Source organism: Chelmon rostratus, chromosome 10 (genome assembly GCF_017976325.1).
Source record: "Chelmon rostratus isolate fCheRos1 chromosome 10, fCheRos1.pri, whole genome shotgun sequence".
Taxonomy (NCBI): Eukaryota; Metazoa; Chordata; class Actinopteri; order Chaetodontiformes; family Chaetodontidae; genus Chelmon; species Chelmon rostratus.
This window is the reverse complement of record NC_055667.1, coordinates 4,574,449-4,600,616: the sequence shown is the minus strand read 5'-3', so window position 1 is coordinate 4,600,616 and position 26,168 is coordinate 4,574,449. Positions and strand designations below refer to the sequence as shown.

At 41.2% G+C, this 26,168-nt stretch overlaps 1 protein-coding gene across 4 annotated transcripts; it reads left to right on the top strand.

Moving 5' to 3' along the window:
• The first annotated feature begins 1,705 nt into the window (after nt 1-1,705).
• LOC121613199 (DENN domain-containing protein 2D-like) lies at nt 1,706-25,360 on the top strand. Of its 4 annotated transcripts, none has more exons than XM_041946505.1 (17): nt 1,706-1,957; nt 6,843-6,909; nt 7,019-7,105; nt 7,198-7,275; nt 13,074-13,121; nt 13,471-13,563; nt 15,167-15,336; nt 15,981-16,093; nt 16,223-16,292; nt 16,396-16,473; nt 18,766-18,906; nt 20,765-20,913; nt 23,081-23,252; nt 23,347-23,397; nt 23,531-23,612; nt 23,698-23,943; nt 25,022-25,360. In XM_041946505.1, the coding sequence occupies exons 1-17, from the start codon at nt 1,931-1,933 to the stop codon at nt 25,093-25,095; spliced, it is 1,746 nt and encodes a 581-aa protein (XP_041802439.1). In that variant the 5' UTR covers nt 1,706-1,930; the 3' UTR covers nt 25,096-25,360. The 4 variants fall into 4 exon arrangements, with proteins under 4 accessions (XP_041802439.1, XP_041802440.1, XP_041802438.1 ...); XM_041946506.1 differs by having other exon boundaries at nt 1,706-1,960; nt 7,198-7,263; XM_041946504.1 differs by having other exon boundaries at nt 1,706-1,960.
• Nucleotides 25,361-26,168: the final 808 nt, after the last annotated feature.

Below are 26,168 nucleotides of genomic sequence, written 5' to 3'. Positions count from 1 at the left end.
GACGAAAAACTCCCCAGGAGTTTACAGGAAGAATAAGAGTAATAGAGGAGGGATCCCTCCCCCATAACATGCAATAGATGTGTGTACAGAAGAGAGCACTATAATGAAATTACAGTATCACAATGAAGAATAGATCTGAGAGGACGTTGAGCAAGTGTGGCCACACAGACCTGAGCCACGCCACCTCCTGTCCACCATGTAAGCTGGAAGAGGACAGACTACACCAACACACCATACACCATTCACACAGAGAGGAGGGAGGAACAGACACACAACACAGAGAGAGGCAAGAGGAGAGGCTACATCTCCTGGAGGATGAAAATCCAAATCCAGAACATCTGGATTGAGTCAGCGACGGGAAGGTTCGATGGTCCGGCACAGAGAAGCCAAGTGAAGAGAGAGGACAGGCAGGAGAAAGCAGAGAGAGAGACAGAGAGAGAGAGGCCGAGGCACACAGCCCGGCTTATGGGACTCAAACAAATGGAGGCTCAGAGACGTGTAACGGGTTTTAGAAAATTTACAGTATTCTTATTGGCAGAACAAACATGGATTAACTTTCACAGTGAGAGTTCAATTTTGACAGTACTGACTACGAGTCCAAAACGAGCTCGCCAGATACAGCAGTTCACCAACTAACCCTGTGAGCAGCCACTACTTGATTTTGTGAAGACGTGTGGATGAATTTCTTTCTACTTTGGTCATCAACCATGGACTTGAAAGAGTTGCTCCTCTATAACACTGTCAGACACTTCAAAAACAAACATAGAAACTGATGCAGCAGAACCACTGCTTATTTGTGCTCACTTATTTATTCCACACGTTCTTCTACCCTGCCAAAACCTGGTTCCTACATTACCCACAACGCAACTCAACCACAGACAGCTCCGTCTGGGATTGAGGTGTGCTGTGCTAACACTGGTAGCCTTGAGCCTCCTGCAGCGAAGATAAGGAGCTCTTTCCTTTTCAAACTTGTAGTGTTCAGCCCCGATAAACACTGACTCTCAGACTCCACACAGCTCCCTCTGGAGACACCAAAGGCTTTACACAACTGCTTCCACATATGCAGCGGTACTCCCCAGCACCTGGAAACACACGTTACTATGGAAACATCACACTTTTAGATCTCAACTGACATTGTTGGACATCTTTTAAGATTTAAGATTCAAGATTCAAGATTTCTTTCTTTTTTTAATGAATTCATTATAACACTATTGGACTTTTTTCCATTTTTGATATTTGATTTCATTTCTGTTATTCAGATTTCCTCACCTACAGATGTTCCCCATTACACATCCAGCTGTTAAAGGATCAGGATCTCTCTCTGAATTGCCTCTCCTGACAACTAGCTTTGTTTTATGTTCTACAAGTTTTGGAGGAGGGAGGTTTGGAACTGTTGCTGTTGTTAGCCTGTAAAGCCCATTGAGGCATTATAATATTAGCTTATACACTCCAAATAAACTTGACCCAGCAGCCTCAAAAAGACTGGCTCAGCGGGAAAATGAGATCAGGCAGGTTATTTGGTTGGACTGCTTACACACACTGGAGTGAACATATCCAGTTTCAAGTAGTGCACGGACAAACTGGCTACACAAGCTGTGCAACAGGTTTCAATGCAAAATGCACACATACAAAGACGAGCAAAGGCACGTACACACACACACAAACTCTGTCAACTGCGTCACTTCATTTTGGTTTAGCATTGAAAGAGGAAATCCCAGCCAGAGACTGAAGTCCGTCGACCATACACTTCAACGGTGCACTTCCTCATACACGTGCACTTGCTGCTTCACTGCTAACAGTCAGACACAGTGCCTGCTTAAGCTGCGGATGAGAACCTTTCAAGCCGGTATTCACTGATGATGAAACGACAGTCACAGCATTTGCACTAGATCCAGCGGATTAATACATTTCTGTCTTCCGCTCAATCAAGATGGACGAGACGTCACAGCAAGCGCAGGTGGTGAGTGTGCTTCTTCAACAAACCGTGCTCTTTGTGTCATGAGTTCAAGCCTGCTGTTGTTTAAATGCAGCTGCTGTTAACCTGCCATGTTCACGCTCACTTTTTGTGTCTCGTTCACTGCTGCCGGAAATGAAGGTGCAATAATCTGTGCAATCAGCAGGAATTGGGAAACTATAACAGAAAATTGCACACTGAGATTTGAAGACGGTTAACATTTGAGACAGTGAATGACAGTTCCTGAGAATCACATGACAGCAGGAATAGAGAACGTTGATCTGAACAACTTCACTTCCTGTGCAAGAATTACATTACACACCATTTTGATGCTGATTGTTTAAGGGAGGGTGGGGGGTGGGGGGTGTGTGTGTGTGTGTGTGTGTCGGGGGGGGAATTGTCGGCAGTTTTGCTGTGTGAAAACTCCACTCCACTATTTACATCATGCCATCACTGTAGAGGGGAAACAAACCCATCAGGGTATTTCTGTGATATCTCCGCAGTGAAGTGCTGATCAGCCCTTACATCTCCCGCTTTCTGTGTACACATTAGTTAGCAGCTAGTGATTACTTTGTGATAACTTGATTAAACAAACTAAATTTTAACTTGGGGCCTCAGCTTTTCAAAAATAATCTCAAGAGAATGCCAATGTAACAAAGTACTGTACTCAAGTACACTTTTGAGATACTTGTTCTTTACTTATTCTACTTTTATTTTACTTTCTGCCTCTTCATGCTTCCACTACTTTTCAGTGGAGGAGTTTGCACTACACAGTGACAGCTGTAGATACTGGTTTGAACATTAAATATCTTGTCTTGATAGTGTGTTCAATTGATCATAGGTCAAAAATGATTGGTGCACCATTGCATTCTGTTTTTATCTATGTTTTACACACCGTCCCAACCTTCACAGAGTCATTCAATGGCCTACTTTATTGAAACTGAACAGATAAGCTATGGGAACACAGTGCAGTTTTGTCATAAATGTGTGTGTTTGTGATGGAGTCACTGTACAAACCACCTGTAAGCACACACTACGTCTTGTGTGATATAGGCGTGGTCAGTCTAGCTGCCTGAGGCCATCTGTTCTTTGAAGTGAACAATAAGCCAGAGGGAAGACAAGTGTGCACAGGTATAAAAGCACTCCAACAGCCACTAGCCAGAGGCCTGAAATAACATTTGCATTTTCCTAGTGTGCTTTTTCAGGGCTGGAGCAAGCTTTTTAGAGACAACAGCAGGATTTGATTTCAATTAAAGTCTCTATGTGTGGAGTTTGTGTGTGACTATAGTGTCTTAGTGTTCTAATGGCATTATCTGTTTTGTTTGTGTTGGCAGTGAGCATTATGTGTGCCACACTCTCTGTTTCTTTATACTACCACTGGGAGGCCCAAAGTTGACTCATTTCCAACTCTACACAACTCTCTGGCTTTTATGGAATGGTTCAACATTTAGGAAATATGCTTATTTGATTTCAAGATGAATATTAACATGGATGTCTCATGTCTGTGTGTAAGTACAGACCTGGATTCAGGGCTGATTTGACCTGGTTTAAAGACTGAAGGCAGAGGGAAACACCTAACCTGGTCCTGTCCAAAGTTCAGTCTCTCTACACCTCTGAAGCATCTGTATCATGTTTGTTTAATCGTTACACAAACAATGTAAAAATGTTCATGGCTTTAGGGCGAGCTACTCGCTGCTACAATTTCTTGACAGACAACAGCCAGTCGCAGTAATTACGCAAAGCTTCCGCTTCACCTTGCATAGCTTGCTGCCATGGCAACACAGACCCAGATAGGCTTTACAAAATAGATAGGTGGATGGATGGGTGGAGATTGCTCATTGCACAATTTTGCTCCACACAGTAATTTGGTCCATTTTGATCATAACATGATTTTTCCAGCATGCTCAGGCCAAAAGATCAACTTTGTATTAATTATTTAGACATCTAGGGGCCAGATTGTTACAATTTTTGTTGAGGATGATCATGGTCCTCAGACTACAAACCTATATAGATTGCTGTGATTCTGTTGTCTCAACGTATTTTTCCCCCTGGTAGCAAGTCTCACAAAATGGCAAATGCATCAGAACAGCTCTTGAAAGTCAATAGTGTACATTGTTTTGTATTGCTTTTATGGTAGTTCATGTGAACAGTATGTTGATCTGAGCCTATTAGACCTTGGTGAGCAGGCTCACGTTGCCCAGTCTTTACTTGGCTCTAATAGTTTGTCTGCTCTGTCGTGACCTCAGACACTCAAGTCAGCGTCTAGCCCAAATAACTGACACTAGCGAATACCAGTCTACAGATACCGCTCTGTTACCACCACTAAGCCACTGCTGTTGCTTTAGTTTGTTGCTGCAGTTTTTTATAGTTAGTTGGGCTACTGACCCTTATTTGAATACTCAGCTGGAAGTTCTTCATGTGTGTGTATATAAGGGTTATTGGTTCTGCATGGGAAGACACGGCCACTATTTATAGCCAACCAAAATGACAGGACATAACGATGTCCTCTGGGAAAACTCCCCAGCAATATAACCCACCAGTGTACAAGTGGAATGCATCAAAGTAGTCTTAGTGGAGCATTTCTAAAGTATTTGTGATATGAGTTTGTTACAGTAGGAAAACATTTTTGTTTTCTGCTTTTGTCATTAGTGGAATTTCCATATTTTCCTTTCTGAAAGCCTTAGCGTTTGCTTTGTTGCCACTAATTGATCTCTCATGGGAAAAAATCCTCTGGCACAGGAAGTGATGAGTTTTATATTTCTTGTTTGTTTTGAATAAATTAAAGAGCAACCGGGCTGTGAGCATGAGCAGCGAAGGACAAGCCACCTGAATTTAATCAAACCTCTTTACCAGAAAGTCCAAAAGACAAAAGATGCCAGAGTACAGCGACTGGGATGATTGTCAGAGCGGCAGTAGACATGGAGGAGTGCAGTACAACGCAGCACCACAAATACTGCTCATCATATGCAGTCAGTACTATAAATGGAAACAAAAAATGCCATTTGGAAGTAAACAAACAGCCATTTGGGTTCATCAGTCTGATATAGAAGCTGAAATCTCACTGATCAGTCCTTACTAGTTAGTATAAAAGTGCACACATTGATCATAGAAATTATTCTTACCACTGCAGAAGCCCTGTTCTTTGATTTTATTACTTTTTTTGGTAGAATGTAAAATGTTGGTGTCGGGGCAAACAGCTTATCTGTCTCTGTCCAAAGTTTAAAAATACACCCACCAACCGCTCCAAAGCTCACTGATTAACAGGCATCTTTTTTGTTTCACCTGCAAATGTAAAAATGACGATTTGTGGTTTCAGGGATAGTTACAGTATGTGTCAGAATTCCTCCCTTCAGAAATAACACTTCACCTCAGGTGCCTAAAACTAAGCAAGGCCTACCTTCATGTCACTCTCCAACAGTGATATATGTCGTTTTTAGAGTCATTGGCAATCGACCTATTCATTCATTTAAGTATGAGGATGTATTGGAAAGTACTTTCTAGCATTTTCTATCAATCCTGAGCAGTGCTCAAATCAAGTTCTAGAAACCCAAAACAGGCAGTAACAGTGGAAACAGCCAAACAACAATATCTCAGTCCTGGTTTTGGTTTCTGTTCAAGCATGACGGTATCAAACGTGACAACCTCACTGTCTCTAAGACTGATCCATACCGCTTTCCTTGACTTGTGAAGACCCCAAGTTACGCCAGTTTCTTTAATTGGGACAGTGACTCACTCTAAACTTGAAGGCAGCAATGGGCAGTCTGCACATTAGATTTTGCGATACCTTTAGACGTGACCATGGATCTACGTCTTACAAAACCAGCTGTGTATTTCAGTCACTCAAGGCTTATCAAGGTTCAAACAGAAACAATGCTGAAAATAAAAAACTCAACGAATGAGGACCATCTTCTTTGTAACTGGGAAAGACAACATCAAAAAAGTGGAAAGTAATAAAAAATATACTCAGGCCAGGAAAATTTTCTCCCATTTACGTCAATGCAAATCATAGAAAGTCAGAGACAGTGTAGGATTTCTTCATGGTTCACTGACTGGAGCACTGCTCATCTGCACGCCACTGAGTTCTGCAACTGGTGGCTGGAAGCTATGTATGTTTCAAAAGTAATGACTGTTTTCAGCTGCAACATAATAGGATAGATCATATACAGGGCTACCAAAACAATATCTGTTTACATTTCTGTGACAAAGTCCTCTAGTGGCTTTAGCAATTATGATGGGAGCAATGGAGGAAGTCAGTGGATATTGTTATAGAAAAAAAAGGCAAAGTTCACAGAGGGAGACCACTCTTCCTTTTCCCTTCCCTACCATGACCACGATCATTCCAGAACCATAACCAAGCGTTTATTACTGTAACCACTATGGTGATGGTCCCCTAACCTTAACTAAGCACTTATTTTAACCCAAACCATCATTCTCTAAGCCTAACCAAGCTGTTTATGTGCCTAAACTTAACCAGACCTCAGACCTCAGACGAACAATGCTGTCCTGCTGACAGGGGCGACATCAGAAAAAACTGTGCCTTTCTAAAGGCCATTTACAAAGTTTGTTTAATTTGGAGGACTTGTTGCATTTACAGTTAAAAATTCTGGCCTGAAGGACCAAAGGGTTATGAGATTCATCCTCTGTCCACCATCAACATCCACGGCAAATTTCATACCAATCCAGCCCTTAAAAATCTTGTGTACATCCACTGTCATGGCCAATAGATTCTGTGAGACACTGACATGCAGACTGAAAAACAAACTTGTTTCTTATGTGAGCGTGATGGAATATTAAACTACTCTTTCTCTCCTGCCTACAAATTTATTTGTATTGTTTACTAATTTTTTTCATATTTCATTTAAATGTGTATTTATTGTCTTTCTCTCAGAGCCCAGCGCAGCAGCTGTCTTCAAACACAAGGAGGAGCTTCAGCTTTTCATCTCTGCGTATTAAAAGTAAGACAGCGGACCGTACACCACATATCCACTGTGATATAAAGTACAACAATAACTGCATCTCAATTATCCTTTTATTCACTGGTAACGCTTTCATTATTTTCTGCAGAAAGGCACAACAGTTATGATGGGGGTGGATTCACACAGCGGAGAGGGTTGCTGTCTTTTTCATCATTAAGAGGGGCATCAAGAAAAGGTAAAAAAAAATCTACTTCTCTTAATCTACATGAAGAACACCAACTGATCACAGCTTTTAAACGCAACCCTTCTTTTTGTTTTTAATCCTAGAGTCAGTCCCAGATGAAGATGGTGCTTCACAGCTGCACCGTACTCAGGACCAGGTGAAGAAGACAAGTATGTCTGAAGGTGACATGAACATTAATTACACATGGCAAAGTATGGCTAAATACTAAATGGGGCATAGCATTCCTCAAAGCAGAACATTGAAGCCATGCCAGCATTAGCTGATCAGCATCTGCTGTTTCATTAATGTTTCACAACCACTGGCTCATCCATCAGCTGCTTGGCTGCCAACAACCAATCACATTCATACAGGTGTAGAGTGTGGCTTTTATAACCCTTCTCACTGTGAAGGTGTGTTCAAACAGAATGCAAAGGGAAGACACTGCATGCCTGCAAGTCACATCATAAAATTTAATCAAATTAAAATTTCATCTGCTCAGTCTGAAAACACCTTTACTCTGCTCATACACTCATCTTAAGGTCAAGGTCCCTCCACCCTTCAAATGTATTTCAAAAATCCCCTCTGCCCTTCCACATTATGAAGCTGATTAACTTGTTCCTCTGAATTGCAGCTAAGTCTTGCCGTGCCATTGCAAGTGCTCCAAAACAGCTTTTGCAGTAAAAATCAAGCCGGTCTCCTTAAAATTACATGTATGTCCTACAGTACAGTACGCACAATAAATGCCAACAACAGACAAACAACCATTTAAAATTAATGCAAAATTGACACAACTCACTGATTATGTCTCTCAGTGATTAATTACAGTCTGGAAACTTCAACAAAGGTTCACACAATCCACTGCAGTAAAGATATTTAGTCCATAACATGATAGTAATCTACAGAAAGCTGTTGTCCTTTCAAAATGGCAGCCTATGTGCTTGTCTTTTGCTTGTCTTCAGTGTTTTCCCAGTTAAGATCTAGCCAATCACAGCTGATAGAAGATAACTGATGCTTTGAATACCCAGTGAAATTTTGTACAGAGTTAGGGTTAGTGCTATTACACATGATAAGTTCATAATTTATGAAATGTGACAAGTGAATAATATAAATATATATAACCACAATATAGGTATAAATACCTTAAATATGCATATAGGTGGTGAAACTTTACATTATAAATATATGAATATAAATAGATATTCATGCATATATAGTAAATTTGTAGTTTTTGGAAAATGCCTAAATACACCATTATTATAAAATGAATATATTCAGTTTCTGTGCTATTGTTATCAGTTTTTATTGATTTTGGAGTAGTGTAAGGCTTCATGCTATAGTCCCATTGTGTTTTCCAGCTAATAGGTCCCACATACAGCTATCTGCAAGCATTTGCAAAAAAATATTCAGGTAAAAAAAATAAAGTTCTATTTCAGTGTGTTCAAACTTCTATGATTCAATGCCAGTAGCACATACAGTGAGTGTTACCTTTCAAAGGACACCAAAAGCATGCATGTACTCCAAATGCTTTAAGAACAGCTATCAATTTATGTTGGGTATGTCTTTGATGGGCATTTTCGGCTTATTTTTATGAGAATGGTCAGAGCACCTTTCACATCTAAATGTTACCTGAAGGCCACCGGAAAGGGAGGGGTGAGTGGAGGGGTATTCAGTTGGTTGTAATCTGCAACCTCAATGCTAGATGCCACTAAATCCACACCTTGAACTCAAATTTGTACAGATCTCTGAGATTCAATACAGGTTTTTACATGGACTGTACATACCATGCAGTTTTACAAATGGTGACATAATTACTTTTACCTAATTCTGAAAAGTGTTATTACAGGCCTATACATTATACCATAATCAAAATTCATAAGAAATCATTATTTTTGGCACTCTGACCAAACTAATAATTCATTACTAAAGGGGCATGCTACTGATTTCACATGTCAAGGTCTATTTACTGGTCATTAGGAGTGCTACAAGGCTTGTGACACCAGCTGCACAAAGTCTTCTGTGGCTGTCGGGGGCTGTTATACAATACATGGTACATATTTATTGCAGTATTGGAAGCAATGGACTTGACCCATACTAGGGAATAAAAGTCAGGCTACGTAGGCCTTTGTTTTAAAGTGTATCACGAGTACCCAAATCTTTATGAGTGCATTACTAAATGATGTGCAGTACCGCTATAAGTGCATGCCATATTTGTCCTACTAGTACTATGGTGAACATCTGAAAGTTAGCTTGGAAATATGCTAGCTATTAGCCCTCAGAAAACTGTTGTCATGGTTTCAAAGGCTGCTTGACAGATGTGGATTTTATTTGATAGTTCTGGGGTAATTATGCTCCTGAAGGGTCTGGTAGGCGAACAGCATTTCTCTGTTTACAAGCTGAAAGTACCTACTGATACACAGCATTTTCCAGAAACCCCAACCTGTCTAAACACTCGTCAAAGTGAAAGAAAAAGTAAGTGATTTAACAGTCTGACATTTAACAACTTCCAACGAACGTGAAAGCCATCCTGGCCTGCACTTACTCAAGGCGCTTGTTGTTGTTGGCCTGTTGAGCTTCTATGACATCTTTTGGTCGAACTGAAGTTAACTATTACGACAGGAGAGCAGGGAATGCTGAGTCTGTGTCACTGACCTACTCCAACACATTTTCCTATGTGTGCTGTGTATGTTGGTTTGTGAGTCTAACTGTTTTCTACTCGGTGCGTGAGTGACTCGCTTCTGTTCGCTGGTAGCAGGAAATCCAGCGTTGGCCGTTTTCCGCACATGACTTGAACGCAGCACAGAGAGGACCGCTTCAGCACGCGCACGGCAGAGCTATTTCAGTCTGGGAAGCACGCGGAGCCAGCGGTGAGCGCGAGCCAGGATGCTATGTGTGTGCGGGAATGGAGACGATAAAACGCGACTGTCGTGTTGCTGAGTTTGCTGACAAAAACAGCTGAGAGTACTACAAATCTCGGAGTTAAGCAGCAATGAGCGAAACAGTAACGAGGAGAAGAAAAGGGCCCAGATTGGCCAACTTAAAGAGCAGATGGAGTGAGTACTGAAGAGCTGACACCGCCGAGGCTATCCACTATCATTTATTTGACTTACTGAGTCTCCGTGGATTTGGACCAGTTGCGGGATGTTCATATTTAAAGACAGTGAAAGAGCAGTAATCCGTTACACGCGGGTATAAAACCATACGTTACTTTTGGACGGTGTTTTGTTTTACCTGTTGGGACGTGCGATGGTGACCTAGTCTCGAGCAGGTTGTGCTTACTTATATCCGGGTATCAAGTACCACCTCATGTAAATAGAAAGCTAGACTTCTGCTCTAGTTTGTTTTGCTAGTTAACGTACGACCCTGCGCTAAGTCATATGTTTTTGTCGTTGAATCATGTGGAGAAAGAAAGTGACATAAAGTGCAACGTGGTGAAAAATAAATATGCCGATTTGAATAATAGACCCCATTGAATTGTTTTGTCGGGCTGCGAGATGGGTACTGCAAGCGGCAAGGACTGCAGCATGAATTTACGTGTTACTAAATGCAGTTTGGAATGGGTATTTCGCGGCAGACGGATATCGGAATTGAAAATGTCGTATTGGCTATGACAAGTGCACTCACTATAGGCCCACTTCAGCATGTTGTCCAAGTTACTAGCTGCAAACTTATTCTTTGGTGGTTTAGTAATGGCTGGTTCATGGCTGGCTACACATTAAGCCAAGAATGTGGCTGTTGGTATTGAAAAAGATGACACATGAAACAGAATTTAGGAGCTGAACACTGCTATATTTTGCATATAACTGGACAAATAGATAAGTGGACATATGTTATGGACAGACTTTATTCTAAATCTATAGGTTGCAAGTTTTATAAGTGAAGGGGAACATGGAACAGGATTCAGGCAGGTTTTGGTGGGTCTTTGTGACTGCACCATTCCTTTTCTTATAGAATTGACAGCATGGTGTTGTAACATGTTCAGCAGCCTCAGGGCATGAGGCTGTTAAACAGGACTGTTACTTGCACCCACATCGCAGCTGAACTGCAGAAGCACAACTAGGGAAAGAGTGTAGGCTTAAGACAAATTCGCTCTGATGTTGTTGTCTGTGTCAAGAATGAATAAATGACACTACAATCTAAGATCATTCTTGATGTGTATTTTTTATGTTTCTCTGTGGCTAATTGAACGAAGAGTTTCCACCAGGAAAATTGTCTGTGCAAACACTGCTATAGCTATTGACACAGCACACACTCCTTGTCCTATCAACAGAGGTTGTGTGCTGCAGACTTGAGGCTTCAGTAAAGGTCGTTATCAGGAACCTGGGACGTGAGCCAGAGTGAAACCTGGACAATGTCCAGTGGGATGCTCCACTTGGAGGATAAATTCAGTTGAACTTTCTTCACGTGCTGTATGTGCACACACACATAGGACTTAGTGGATGATAAATGTCAGATCATGTTTGGCAGCAAGCCAAACATTGCAGTGACAACCACAAACCGACAAGAATGCAGTTCATGGTCAAGCATTACAAGTTTTGTCTTAAAGTGATTGGCTTGGGGTGTCAGTGTGTTTTGTCTTGTAGAAAGCTGGTTTTCCCACAAGGCGTGAATGCAGCACAAGAATGAAAATTATTTCCTCAGAGTCTGAAGTAAACAAATGATTCAGCACACTGTTAGTGCTGCAGTATACACAGAGGATTAATAGGAAAGACGACCTGTGTGGCAAAACTGTTGTTGTGAGGCAACAGGGAGATGTTGATGGTGGTTGGGTCAGTACTTTGCAATTAGCCAATCCAAACAAATACGGCCAAGCTTGTTATTTACACTGGACAGCTGTGGGTGGTTTAATATGCTAAAATAACAATGATATGCTCTACAGCAACCAGAGCCATGCAGAGAAATAATGTTTAGGCGACAGGACTGAGGACTGATTGTTACTGGCAGCTGGAGAGGTGCAAGTTCACCTCCAGGGCACTGCCAAGGTGCCTTTGAGCAAGGTACCTAACCCCTAACTGCTCTGGGTGCTGCGCCGCTGCGTACCTGTGTGTGTGATAAAAGTACTTCTCAGTGTGTAAAGCTTGGTTTATTAATGAAGAAATTCTTCTTCTTCTTAGCTTCTTTATTCTGCAGTAATCTGTAGTGGAGCAGCTACAGTATGTGTGATTTCAGCAGAGTCCACATTCATGTTTGACTGATTTGATTTAAGGTTTCTTTGTCTGCAGCGTTGTTGTTGTTTAAATGCAGCATGCTTTTGTTTCTGCTTATGTCTCAGTGGTCAAATGGTCTTGGTTGTTTGGTTGACGTCACTGACGGGTGTTCGTGCGTCTGAGAGGTGTTTCACAGAGCAGGATGATGTACTTACAAACTTGCTTCACTAAATCACACCTGAATGCAGGAAATTCTGTTTCATAAAGCAAGTTAAAATGAGTCTGAAATAGGTTACTATGGAAATGTGGTCTTCTATAGCCTGGTCCTGGTCAAGGTAGCTGTCAGGCTTAGCTTCACCTCAGACTTAACCAGCCTTACAGCCAATCTGCCAGACTGAAACATAACAGTCTGTACAACAGTTCTGCCATGCCGTCCCTCAAAGCACATGTGACATTTAGCACAGTTCATTTTAGGACACAGGCTTCAGTTATAACTAACTTAAAATTCAAAATTCAGTCCCTCATCAGTGCCTGAAAATGAAGGTGCTGTCGTACTGTGCTGTATTCTCACCATTTATTCTCAGTCCTCAGATGTGTGTGTTCTTTATGAAACAGATTAGTCCTGGTTCAGTTTGTTAGGCTCATTCAGAGTCTGGCTTCTCAACATCAGCCCTGCTTTCAGAGCCAGCCACAGTTACAGCTTTGGTTAAAATTACACATTTACAAAATACATATCCAGTTGTATTTTATAAGTGATCTAGATCACGGTATCCAGCAAATGTGGTTGTTCAGTCTCAGAAGTGTTTACTCACTGTACTTTTCTCTGTGTTGTCTAGGTGAGCAGCCCAAAGGTAACCTCATCTCTGATGTCACTGGGAAACACAGTAAGTACAGTAGCTGGAGTAACAAGGGCTATTTTCTCCACTACAAAAAAAGCAAGACAAGATTTTCTTTAACCATGTCATCTTGGACAGTCAAATAAAGGTTTCAGAATTGGAATTTGTCATTTTACGTCAAACAAGTCTCGGTGGACTATTACTCGCTGCATGTAGAATTGAAAGGTGGCTCTAACGTTCATGGCTTTCTTGTTTCCAGAGGACCACATATCAACCATTCGTAGACACTTCCTGTCACTTGTGTGGACGTGCAGGGCCTTGAAGCTAGCAAGGGAAGCTAATGTTGTTGTGTGAAGGTTTCAGTGTTGAGCAGATGCTGTTTTTGTCTCTCCATCAGCCATCCCATCAAGTGAAGATGAAGGCGGGCGACAAGGGGCCCTCAAGAGGTTTAGTGCCATGTGGTCCTCCTTCCGCAGAGGCAAAAGGGATAGTGAGTATCACATTACATCACCACATTAAAGAAAAATCATTTACTTTTTTGTATTACAAGTATTTCCTCTTTCTTATTCACTGTTGCTTTAGTGCGCAGTCGGACCAGAGAGGGAAATTCATTTGTGTATCCTCGGGAAAAAGGTGGTGGATGTTTGGTCATAAGGGGGGGTATAGAAATGCAGTTCTGAACACCTTCTGAGCAGACATTACTGTGTTGATCAGAGTACTACTGAAGACACTGCTTCCTTTCCAGTTGGCTAAGCATTGGTTAAATCTGTTTTTGAACATTTAGGGGACAGAAAATGCTAAGAGTGACAAAATCCATTAATATAAACTTTTTGTTGTCTGATACGGGCGCTCACAGTGTCACACTTTCAAAACCTGAGGTCGAAAGATTGAGTGGAAAATTCTTGTTTATTTCAAACTGGCAGAGTGCCCGCATATGGGGCTATTGTGGCTCTATGGTTTGTGCTAACTTTGCATTTGTCACCTCCTTGTAGATATTGTGGTTTAGATTGTATATGAATAATTTCAAACACTTGTCTCAGAGTCTGACGCAAAATAAACACAGGCAGTAGATCCTTGAAACAGCCATGATGGCTAACTGCATAGAATGGTGGTGGCACAGTAGTATTTCTTACAGTGCTATTTTATTGGATTTAAATACATGTCAATACATGTTAATTCTTAACACATGAATTAACAGTTTACTGTAGTGTTTTTGCTAAAACTGTACTCAGCTGAGTATTATCTGTCGACTCCACGGATTCATTTCGAGAACGGGTTTTTCAGGTGGAACGTGCTGCATCTCTGTAAACCGTTTGCAAGGCAAATCAAACCTGATGATCATCAAACTTCCCGTCAGCCAACTTTAAATATTTATGCATCTAGTTGTGGTAGGGTTTGCACCAGCAGGCTTTAAGCACACAGATGCAGAGGGCTGCTCGCCTGAGCACTGAGAACTCCTTGCTGGGTTGCTTTTATTTTAGACAAAAGGCGAGGAATGCTGCAGAGAACACATGAACAGGCTGGCAGCCTGTGAAGACAGGACGAAGCTGGGCTGTTTGCATGGCCTGTGAATAATGGACTCAGAGCAGAGCAGTACGGTCAACAGGAGAGCTGGGTATGCAGAGGCGTCATGGCCAACATCTGTGGGCAAACATTTAATGCAGATAGTGTAAATAAATAATTCATTGGAATAACATTTCGTCCAAAGAGAGGATTAGTATAACTATGTTCAACAGTCAGTTGAATCCTCCCACCTGTTTCCAACACCAGAAACAGCATAATCATCAGTTAGAACATGGAAAAATATGACTTTTTTTATAATATTAACTTCATTGCAACATCCATACTTCATTTTACCAATCACACTGTAACAAACCTACAAACTGTGCTGCACTGTGTTAATAACAACAGTCCCAGTCTAGGTCAGTCAGGACGTAAAATCATACAGCATGTGGTCTTTATTGACTCTTAATTGTTTGCTTTCTGATTAGGTCACTGCCCCTCATTCCCATTTGCATCATTTTAGATGTGTTTGATTTGTATGACATGAGTTGGGACACAAACGCACGATTTATTTCTACATTTCTGTGTAGGAGTCCCTGAGCCTATAGAGCCACCGGGCCCGGTGGTGGAAGACAACACATCCAGGCAGCGGCGCTACGTCAGTGGTCAGTACTTCTTTGAGTATCTGGTGGTGGTCAGTCTCAAGAAGGCTAAGGACAGCAGCAGCTACGAACCTCAGATCACTTACCAGTTTCCGAAGGTCAGTTTGATGGTGGACTGCAAATGTTCAGTAGCTCAGCCTAACAAAGTAATCCTGGAGTGTTTGTTGAGTGAGACAGATTACAGTTACACATTGTCCGCTCGAAAAAAAGCATTCAAAACTGATGAATTTCACATCTCCATGTATGACACGGTAGCAGGGTCCACAGTACCCAAAAGTGTTTCTACTGATGCAAAATTCTGATGTGTGGTTTAACAATGTTTTTCACAAATAATAATAATAGCTGTGTAAGGGAGTATGTATCTGCTATACTATTCATAAGGTATTGCTGTAATGGCACAGTGTGGTGATTTTAACTGCATGTAGTGCTGTTTGTATACACAAAATGTAGCAATGCAGCAAACGCAAGAGGAGAAGACCGTGAGCTGACACAGAATTGATAAGATACCTGCATCGTCTGCTAACCCTGCACAAAAATAACTCATCTGTCTAAATCATTTGCTCAGGACGTTTGAGTGTAAAATTGGATACAGCCACTTGAACAGAGGTTTTTTGCAGGAGAACTGGGGAACATTGTTGCCACCGTGGGAAACTCATCAAGAAATGTTCCTGCTATGAAGTGTGTGTGTGTGTGATCTTTTTAAAGAGCAGAAGCATTTGTGCATGTGTTTGTTCACTTTCAGAGAGATGGGATGGCGAGATTTCAGAAGGAAGAGGAAGAGAAGACACTAAAGGCAATCACTCTCTTCTGTTTCCCAGAGGGCATCAGCTGGGCTCCATTGACAGAATACCACAGGTACAGCTGCTCCTATATCAGCTGTTTCATCACTGATAACCTTTATTGCTGTGTTTGTGGTTCAGGTGATTATACCTGCCCTATGTCAGTGTACATTCCTTGTTCTGAGTTTTCCTTGTCCATTTTCAGTGAGACCTTCTCCTTTGTTCTGACTGAGATTGATGGCAGCAGAAGAAATGGATACTGTAGGAGGTTACTGGTCAGTGTGTAGACAGAATGAAGGTGTCTTCACTGTGCCGTCATTTAGAAGTCATTTTCTAACGTTCAGTTAATATCCTCTCCTGCCACCCTCCTACCTGCAGCCTGGAGGGAAAGGAGCTCGACCACCGGAGGCTTACTGTATCATCAGCACGCTGGCTTGTTTCGGCCTCTTCTCCAAGGTCAGTTCAACTGGACATTTGACGCTTTTTGAGTGTCTTTCAGCTTTTTTTTTTTTCAGTGTGACTGCACTTAGCTGTCTCTACAACATAATGAATTTCCAAAATTTCAAACTGTCGAAATTGTGAATTTATAACCAAATAGAAATGCAATAAACAGCCATTCAGTTCTCCCCTGCTGTTGGTTTCTTCATCACCAGCTACTATCATTCTGAACAGTGTGTTTACAATATGGAGTTCTGCTCTTTATAACCCATGATATGTCATTGACAGGTTCAATATAGGGCTAGTCTGTTCAGTAAATGAGAAGTGGATTAGGTATATTGAGAAAACTATGAAAAATGAAAGCTATTGCCTTGCACTTCATTTTAAACAGTAGCTCTGTAGTGCTGTATGGTTTAGTGTTGAGCTGTGCTGTGACTTGCTGATGTTAAAAGAAATAAGCCATTGATGATTGACTCCCATGCTTCCTGGAACTCTTGCTTTTGTTGTTGATAACAGTTGTCATTTTTTCCAGTAATGTGTATTCTGCAAAGGTGTTTATCTGTAAATGAGATGTCCAGTTGTTCCTTTGCGTTTCCAGTTGAGCATGATGGTCTTCTTGGCAACAGTTAGTGTTACTTTTGTACAGTGTTTGGGAAGTGAGACTGATGATAGATCACTCCGTATACAAAGAGATGGGGAGAGTGGATTCAGCCAGGCCAAGGTGAGGGACAGCTTATCAGTGATTGCCTTCCAGAAGTGTTGTACAGCTGTGGTCATTTGTTTTGTCTTGTGGTGTCTGTGGAGAGAGGGATAAGTAGTGGTTGGGCTGCCAGTTTCCAGCCCTCTTAACAAATTGGTGACACTGTTGATTTGGACCCTTGGCTGAAGTAGTTTGAGATTTTAAAGACTATTCAGAACTTTGTGGGTCATCTGTGTACCTATTTAGGGGAAAGTTAACTTTACACTAAAAAATATTAGCTCCTAATTCGCTTTGATTAGCAACAGTTTGAACAGTGGAAACAAAAAAACAGGAGACTTTCTGACAGCACCTAAGAAAAATGCTCCATCAATGACTCCATCTATACTATCTTTCCATCCATTTTCATAATCGCCCTCCTCTACCAATTGTCTCTAGTGGCCTCTCTCAAGATCACAACTAAATCATAGTGTATCAGTGGTTGTACATGTCCTTCAAGTGCTGAATTCATTGATGTAATGCAGGGATGTTCACAGCATTTCCAACTGTAAGCATAAGCATACCTGTTACTGAAAGGCTGTGTATTGTGTTCGCTATCACAGACGAGAAATAAAAAGTCCCTGCTCATGTAGTGTGAACACTGAGCTAGCTAGATAATCGTACTAATGGTGGACAATGAGGTCTATCAGAGATATGCAAGACAATTATTGAAAGTCATCCGTTGCACGCCGCCGCCAGTGTGCAGAGGCCATGCAAAACAAAACATAGTCAGTCAACGTATGTGTTGTAGGCCTATTTCAGCAAATGGCAGCTGACCTCATATATTTCATTCACTAGAAGCAGGTCCTAATATTGAATCAAATGGAAAAAAGAAATAAATACTACTGACATGTTGTTGATTTATGCGTTTATATTTGTATATTGTATGTAAGAGGAGCTCTGTGGTGACCTAACATTGACAGAAAAATAAGTGTTGTGGGTCCGTCACCTGTTTATTATTAACTAGGAGACACACCTGCATCAGTTCCTCTAAATGCAGAGTTATGGGGGCAAACATTGATTATCTGAGCGAGGGCTGTACAGTAGCAACCAGACACTGAAGTTGTGTCCTCTGGAATTTTCTGGTAATTTGGAGGTTTTTGTAATGTGGGCAAAGTTTTACATTCTACTATTAAAAACATATTATACATATATACATATATAGGCTGATTCAAATATTTTTAGATTTAATATAATTAAATTGGATTGCTTTCAGACCAATAAACATAACATAAAATGACATAAATTATCTAATATTCCCCCACCAGAATTTGATTCCTGGTAGTGCTGATTAGGATTGGAAACAGCAGATTGCGCAGTATGGCATGGCTTGGAAACAGATTTTCTGATATATATTTTTTTGTTTTACTGGCTTTTATTTAAGAATTTTTGGTAAAATTAAAGAAGGATCACATGACACCACTGCCATTGGCTACCTGGATCTTTTCCGATACATTTAAAAAGAAATTCCTGTCACATTTGTTATAAAGCTTGACAATTTCTACAGAAGGAGTTTGGTTATATCAGTGTCTTGGTACTGTATCATGACTGTATGTGCTCCTGTGTATGTGCAGATATTTGACGAGGTGGAGAAGCGGCGGCAGATCTCCATGGCCATGATCTACCCATTCATGCAGAAGCTGAGGGAGGCTCCATTCCCAGCTCCGGGAAACACTGTGGAGATTAAGAGCTTCATTCCTGAGTCGGGCACCGAGGTCAGACCAAAAGCACACTTTCTGATATAAGAGTCGACTTAAAGTTTGTTATTATATTAAATAATGAAATACGGTATATATTCTATTATAGTGATATATTAAATATAATAGTAAAAGTCTGTGTGCTTTTTTTCAGCATTACATAAACAAACAGTATGCAGACCCACAGAGTAGATTCTGTTGTCTTATTGTGAAAAGTGATGACTTGAGTCAGAGTTTAACTTTGAGATCCAGAGAAGTTCAGGTTGGCTGAAGTTTAAAACAGTTTCTGGTGTCATTAGATAAGCTGCACGCCCTTGTCTTGAACACAGAGAGAGCAGAATGCACAATGTCATACATCCAACACACGTGCATCACAAGCCCAGGAATATTTCATACTCATTTTTTGTTTGTCATGAAACCCCCTCAGAGGAAAGATCTGTATTCACTCAAAGGAACTTAATGTTTTACTATAAGAAGGGTTTTATTTTCGCAGCTCTGAACATTGGTTCTATTATAACAATTTTCAGAGTTAGTTGCTGAAATCTCAGAATCTGGTGGCATCACTAAAAAGAAGAGTAGAGAAAAAGAAAGTGATAAAACCATCACCCAGAAACTAAAAGTGGGATTCTCATGGCTGTTCAGCGTTTCAGTCTGCACCATCAGACGAACACTCCCACTACTGCAAACTACAGCAGCTGGAAAACTCATCAGCTCACATTGGGCAGCTGTTGATTTTAGTTATCATGCATATTAACTGAAATGAGTGAATCACTATTAAATGCTAATCGATCCATCCATTTCATGCCACTTGACCCAGGTTGCATTACATTAACGGACTATAGGACTCAGGAATTATTGCTATATAATCCTGGAAAGTGCTGAAAAGGTTCTATAATGATGAATCATTCTTAGGCCCTTTAGGGGCCTGCTGGTTTTCCATTATACATCCATACTTTGGCATGTATGACAATGAACCAGGCATTAAGTTGCTTTCTATGCTGGGTACTAGTAAAATACAACCCAGACTGTGACAGACCATAGTTTAAATTTCATCTTGAAAGTTTTGATTTACTGAAATCGGTATAGGATATGGTTTTGTCAGAGATTTCAGAGCCTAAAATGTTGAGTACAGGTTGAATCTCCCTCTACAGTAATCTAGAGGATTTCCCAACATCTTCCTGTCAGCTGTGACTTCAGCTATGATGTATTAAGGAAACATGACTACATTCAGTAGTGAAAGAGGAAAACATTCTCCACATCATGTTCCACAGGACTGTCGAGATTAGCAATTTCCCAGCACTTCAGAACTGATAAACACGAATGCAGGGGGAGTTTGTCATTACTCACACTCAATTCCCAATTCTCTGAAGATTTGTGAAGTAGAACGTAGTAAACGGGCTGAAAGAATTACAAACATTCCTCCCACACACTGACACACACAGCATGAGTACAGAGTAACCCAGTGACTTAATATAGTGAGATCCTCCTGGTGGGTGTGTTCGAGTGGAGCTGTGTCTGAACCTGCCCTGCATTACCCAACCTTTACCACGCTTCTCCCATCAGGCTTACCGTGTTTCAACAGCTCACAGTCCTCTCAGGTATTCACTGATGCTGGCCATTGTTTGTGCTACAGCTACTGTGACCAGCCCCCAGGGTGAAGGAAGGACAATGACATGGTTGTCTGGCTAGGCTCTTGTTCATGATGACAGGGAAGGTGCTGTTCTAAATATGTATGATAATGTAAAGTTTAAACTCCCCTGCATCTCATCCCTGCCTAAATAATGGCTTTCAAATCAGCTGAAAGTCAGTGACAGTTCAGTGATGACATGCTGGTATCACCGTTGACAAATTTGTGACAGTGGTGTCTCTCCACTAGATCATCAGTCTGACCCGGCCGCTGGATTCCTGGCTGGAACACGTGAACTTCGCCACGCTCTTCGGCTGCCTGAGCGACAAGGAGGTGTTACTGGTGTTTGCTGCCGCTGTCCTGGAGAGACGGATCATTTTCATTGCTGATGAACTAGGGTATTAATTAATTTTCCACCCCCTACCCGAACAAGGGTCTGTATCCAATCCCTACTTTCATCTTTCGACTCTACCTCTTTATTTTCTACCCCCTACCCGAACCAGGGTTTGTATTCCCACCCCGCTTTTTTTTTGGTGCAGTTGGTGAGAGGCAGGTGTAGATGATGGTAGTGTGGCAATCGGCAGTTACATGTGGCATCTAGGCCTGTGGTAGCATTGTAGCAGCTAACAATAGCTAAAGCGGTGAGAGTATGATAGTATCTTAGCAGTTAGTATTGGTAGCTAGCAATTAACATTAACAGTATCGGTGAATCTAGCTTTATTGTCTTCTTCTGTTCCTCTTAGCAGGTAGCGGTTAGCACGTAGCATTAGCTAAATGGTAGCATCGGAACTGTATTGTCTTCTTCTGTTCTTCTTAGCGGTTAGCATTAGCATTAGCAATAGTTAAATGGTGGCATCGGTCCTGGCCACTACCTGGAGCATCTCTGGGTCAGTTGAACGTGGCGGTGCTGTTTGGATTGTGTAGGAGCAGTGTGAACTGGCATTAGGGGGGGTGACTCTGGGACGCCGGAGTTCACTGCCTAACCTCCTGGAGGTGTAGTGGGACTAAGTAGGCGAAACACTGTTGAAGGGAGGTTTCCACCTGATGACCCCCAGAGACGTGTTAGGAATCACTGCTCTTTGGCATGTATAGAGGTAGATTAGAGCTCCAAGGTTCTTCACTGAGAATGAATCCTCTTTTTGAGCACAAGTATCTTGTGTTTAAATTAACTTACACACTCACCTGTACACTAGTATTTATACAATGCACACTAAAAACATAGAACAATGAATAAAAAGCGGAATCTATACAAGAAAGTACACAGGATTCCAGGATTGCAGACATTTTTTGTATTTTACAGCAGATTAAAAACATGTTTGCAGCTCAGACATGATTGATGTGGTAACACATACTTTGAGGGTGTGCGTGTGTTGATCACTGTGTGCTGTATGCTGCTTACCATAACATCCTTATTTTGTACCTGTATTTCCACAATAGTAAATACTAGCTGAGGAAAAACAGTGTTTATTCTCCTGCTTCACAGACTTAGAAGAGACATAAACAAGAAAAATAGTTTTGCTTCATGTCTGAAAAGAAGAAAGTCAGAGAATGTTAAGCATCACAAGACATTTGGTGTCATCTGGTAATAAACAGAAGGCATTTGGATTTTACCCTACAAAACATAAAGCAGGGATATTAAGAACAGCAGAATGCAGAAAGGAGCCATGAGGGCTCCTCTCACATGTCACATGTTCAAAAGCAAATTGTCTCGGACAGCCAGCCAGAGCTGTCAGGCAGTGTACAGCAGGCGAGATGAGGTCCTCTGTTTGAAAGGAAACTTCAGTCCTGTTGGGCTGTCTTTCACTACAACTGGCTTTAACTGTGATCACACAAAACACGTTTTTGACCATGACTCAAGAATAAATACACTAACTACAACATAAATTTATTTCAATTAAAACAACATAAAATAATGAAGTGATGACATGTTATATCCAAAGGTCAAAGGTCAGCTTCACATCATAATGTTCTGTCTATTATTCAACACCATAACTCATGAACAGAAGGGGAGATAGTGACCATGTTCACATTTGGTTAGATACTGAATTGATGAACCTTGAAACTGTGCTGATTGTTTAGATCTTCTGTGCTGCCGTGTTGAAGATGTGTGTGAAGCGTCCAGGTTTTCAGTCCTCTTTACTCCTCTGCAAAAGTAGTCTCTAAGTGAAGACAGCATGTTTCTCACTGGACATTATTCACTGAAGTCATGCATGTCAATATAGTGATAACTTCCATGTCATCAAAAATACACTTAATACCTTTAATTAAATACTGTCTTCATTAGATACACTACATGGATGTAAACTGAATCTTAACTGGTTGGTCGAGACATAAAACCACAAGGTTTTTTGAAAGGCTTGTATTAAAGACACTCCTTTATTTTTCATTTTCCTTCTTTTCTGTTTAAAGCAGACTTGCTTCCTTCACGTTTGAAGGAAGGCTTTTAATGTGAAAACTATCCAGGAAGTGTTCAGTTCAACTGACAGTAACTTAACTAAAACTGGACGATTTGTTTATAATCATAATCATCAGTAAACTGATGTCAGCTCTCTTATCTCTCTACAGGACGTTATCCCAAGTCATTCATGCAGTAGCAGCCCTCCTTTACCCTTTCACCTGGCAGCACACCTTCATCTCCATTGTTCCAGAGATCCTGATCGATGTAGTGATGGCACCCACCCCCTACCTGCTGGGAGTCCAGAAACGCCTGCTGGACCTGGTCACCGACCAGGGTGATGTGAGTTATCATGGAGAACACAGACAGAACAAAACATCTTTCAAAGCATGTTGGAGTGACCCCCGCATTCTGCCCTTCTCTCTCTGTAACACAGCTGCTGGTGGTCGACTTGTCTGAGGATAGAAAGGAGACCTTCATCGTGTCAGTAAGTGTTGTGTCAACAAAAATGTTGGAGTAAATAATCTTTTCGTTATCAGTTATGATCTTGAAATTCACATGAGCTAACCGTGTTACATGAGTTTTGTGTTTACAGAAAGTGTAAAACCTTCCTCTTCCAGATCGGCGATGAAAGCTCTATTCTGCCCCCGAAGCTTGAAGCTGAAATACTAGAGGCACTCAGCAACAGACAAAATGCACCATGTGAGTAAACTGCAACCAAAATGAAACACAGGTGTGCCAGGTGGGAACAAAATGCATCACCAATGTTCTCTGTGCTTTCTCTCAGCGGTGGAGGAGCTGAACCGGGTGGTGTCAGAAGCCTTCCTGCATTTCTTTGTGAGAACAGTCGGCCATTATGCCTCCTATGTGAGATACAGTCGCGCTGGAGAGCAGGGGGTGTTCGAAAAGAGAAGTTTCTACAAGGCCATAGAATCCAAGACCACTCGACACTTTGTCAAGCAGTTCATCCAGACGCAGATGTTTGACCTGTTTATCCAGGAGGTGGAGCACCAGCAGCCTGGACCGCAGCAAGGTGAGACACACACACACACACACACACACACACACACACACACACACACACACACACACACACACACACAAATCCAACTAAAAGATTTGATCCAGCCTCAGAGTCTTAATAGGATTGTTGTCAGATAACTGTGACTGTGACAGATGTGACTTCAGTAAATTGGCCTCGTACAAGTTCATCTCACAGAGCTCCGTTTTTTTTATTTAAATATAGAAACATCAGCCAAAGAATCAGTTCAATAGCTATGTACCTCGTAGGAGCAGTAGTAGGAATGTTTTCAGAGCATCCTCCATGTTTTTCCAGTTCAGAAGCAAACAAGAAAACAAAGATCAACTACAGAGGGGTTCATCCTCGACTGACACTGTTAAAAATATTGAGTTTTTATTCATCTGATAATGATAGATCAGCTGATGCTCATTTTATTACATAAATGCATAGCATAAATAAGCAGGATTCCTTAAATGTAAAGGAAAAAATGTCAAGTGATTTAAAGGATTAAGTCCAATAGATGTAGTGAGCAGGATGCTTTGTTGTCAGCACTCTCTGGTGTATGTAATGCTCCAAATGTTGAATGATTTCCCACATACAGTATCTTTGACTGTACTGTCTTGTTACATAACATATGCCAACAAATAAGCTAATATTAGCTGATGTATGAGCGAAGCCAATTATACTCCCGTCAGCACATCATTATTCCATCCGTTACCTCAGGCTGGAGGAAATGTGTGCAGACAGATGGACAGATAGTATCTCTCTTTTGAACTGCTCACTTTGTTACACACAACACCAAAACAGAGGAACACGAGTGGCATCTGTAAGAGAACATCACTGGACTTGTTAGACTAAACACGTTGTAGCCATTAAAGGTTGCTGCTCTTTGTTAGCATTCAACAGTTACAGCTGGAATGAGGTTTTGTTAGCAACGTAAGGTTAAGACTCATGGGAACGGTACTTTCAAAACTAACTTTTACAATGTGTAACCAACCACACTCCTCATTACCTGTATGTAGTTTACAGTTTTAGTCTTGCAACCTGAGCTCACGTACACTGATTCAGTATCCTGTCCTTTGTCCTGCAGGAATATTTCACAAAAAGATCCTTGAATACCAAGAGAAGAAGAAAGGGGACAAGACAAAGAAACACTGGCTCTGAGCGTGGGACCCTGGGTGTATATACACGAGTACATAGGAAAAGATGTGAATGTTGCACTGTGTGTTTTATTTCCTGTGTCAGTTTGGTTTTAAATAATTCTGTACTAATGTGTAAATTACTGTATGGCTGTATGTTGCTGCTACTCTGTGAAACACTGGCAGAATGAGAGACTACAGTTCCACATGCTGGTTCTCAGCCTGTGGCCACGGTCTGTCGCTGATGAGCAGGAAAATCATTTCAAATAAAGACTACTTTTTTAACTCCACACACCTGCAGTCATTTTCAGGCTACGGGCCCCAGTGGCCTCAAGCTTTTTGTGCTAGCTGGTTGGTTAGTTGTCTAAAGCTGACCCTTTCAGAGTACAGGCTTGATGTCTAATCAGATCAAGGCTAGATCATGTCGAGCAAAATCTATGCTCTGAGACTGTGATTAGGAGAAGACAGAACTTCACTACAGCGTGCACTTCACGTTGAGGTGGGAGAAATGCCACTCTGCTTTCATTATAAACTACTGCTAGTCAACTATTGGATGAATTTGAGGGGGCACAGAGATGGTCATGCAACAAAAAGGGTTTTGCAGACATGCTGGGAGAAGGAAAGGACAGGGGTCCACTCGCTGTCGGAGCAATAATCAGCAGGTTTGCTGCACCAAGTGCTAACTACGCAAGCTAATGGCCTGTTTAGTTTTAGTAGTCTACTGTAAGCTAATTCACATTTGCATTTTAATTGTCACATACTCATATGGATGATTGATGACAATATTAAAATGAGAATGGAAAAGCTGTTTGACATTTAATTTTCAAAGACTTAACTTCCTCTACAGCAGACAATATTGAAAGGCACTAAGTGAAACAGCGCCCCCAGTCGATTGCATGTACAACTACATGTCATCATGCTCTCTATACAGTCGTGAAAAAATTAGGACATCCTATGAAAACGTGTGTTTTTTGACTAATTTAAACATATGGCTATTCAATATCTATTTTAACAATATTGAGAGATTCAAGTAATATAACTAAACATGTACAACTCAAGAAAATATTTTTAAAACCTTCTGTAAAATGTAATAAAACA

What these genes read in the sequence shown, in the direction of transcription:
- LOC121613199 (XM_041946504.1), top strand. Translation starts at nt 1,931, where the DNA reads ATGGACGAGACGTCACAGCAAGCGCAGGTG. An exon ending in CGTCACAGCAAGCGCAGGTG is followed by an intron (nt 1,961 to 6,842) that starts GTGAGTGTGCTT and finishes TCTTTCTCTCAG; the next exon opens with AGCCCAGCGCAGCAGCTGTC. An exon ending in TGGTCACCGACCAGGGTGAT is followed by an intron (nt 23,253 to 23,346) that starts GTGAGTTATCAT and finishes TCTGTAACACAG; the next exon opens with CTGCTGGTGGTCGACTTGTC.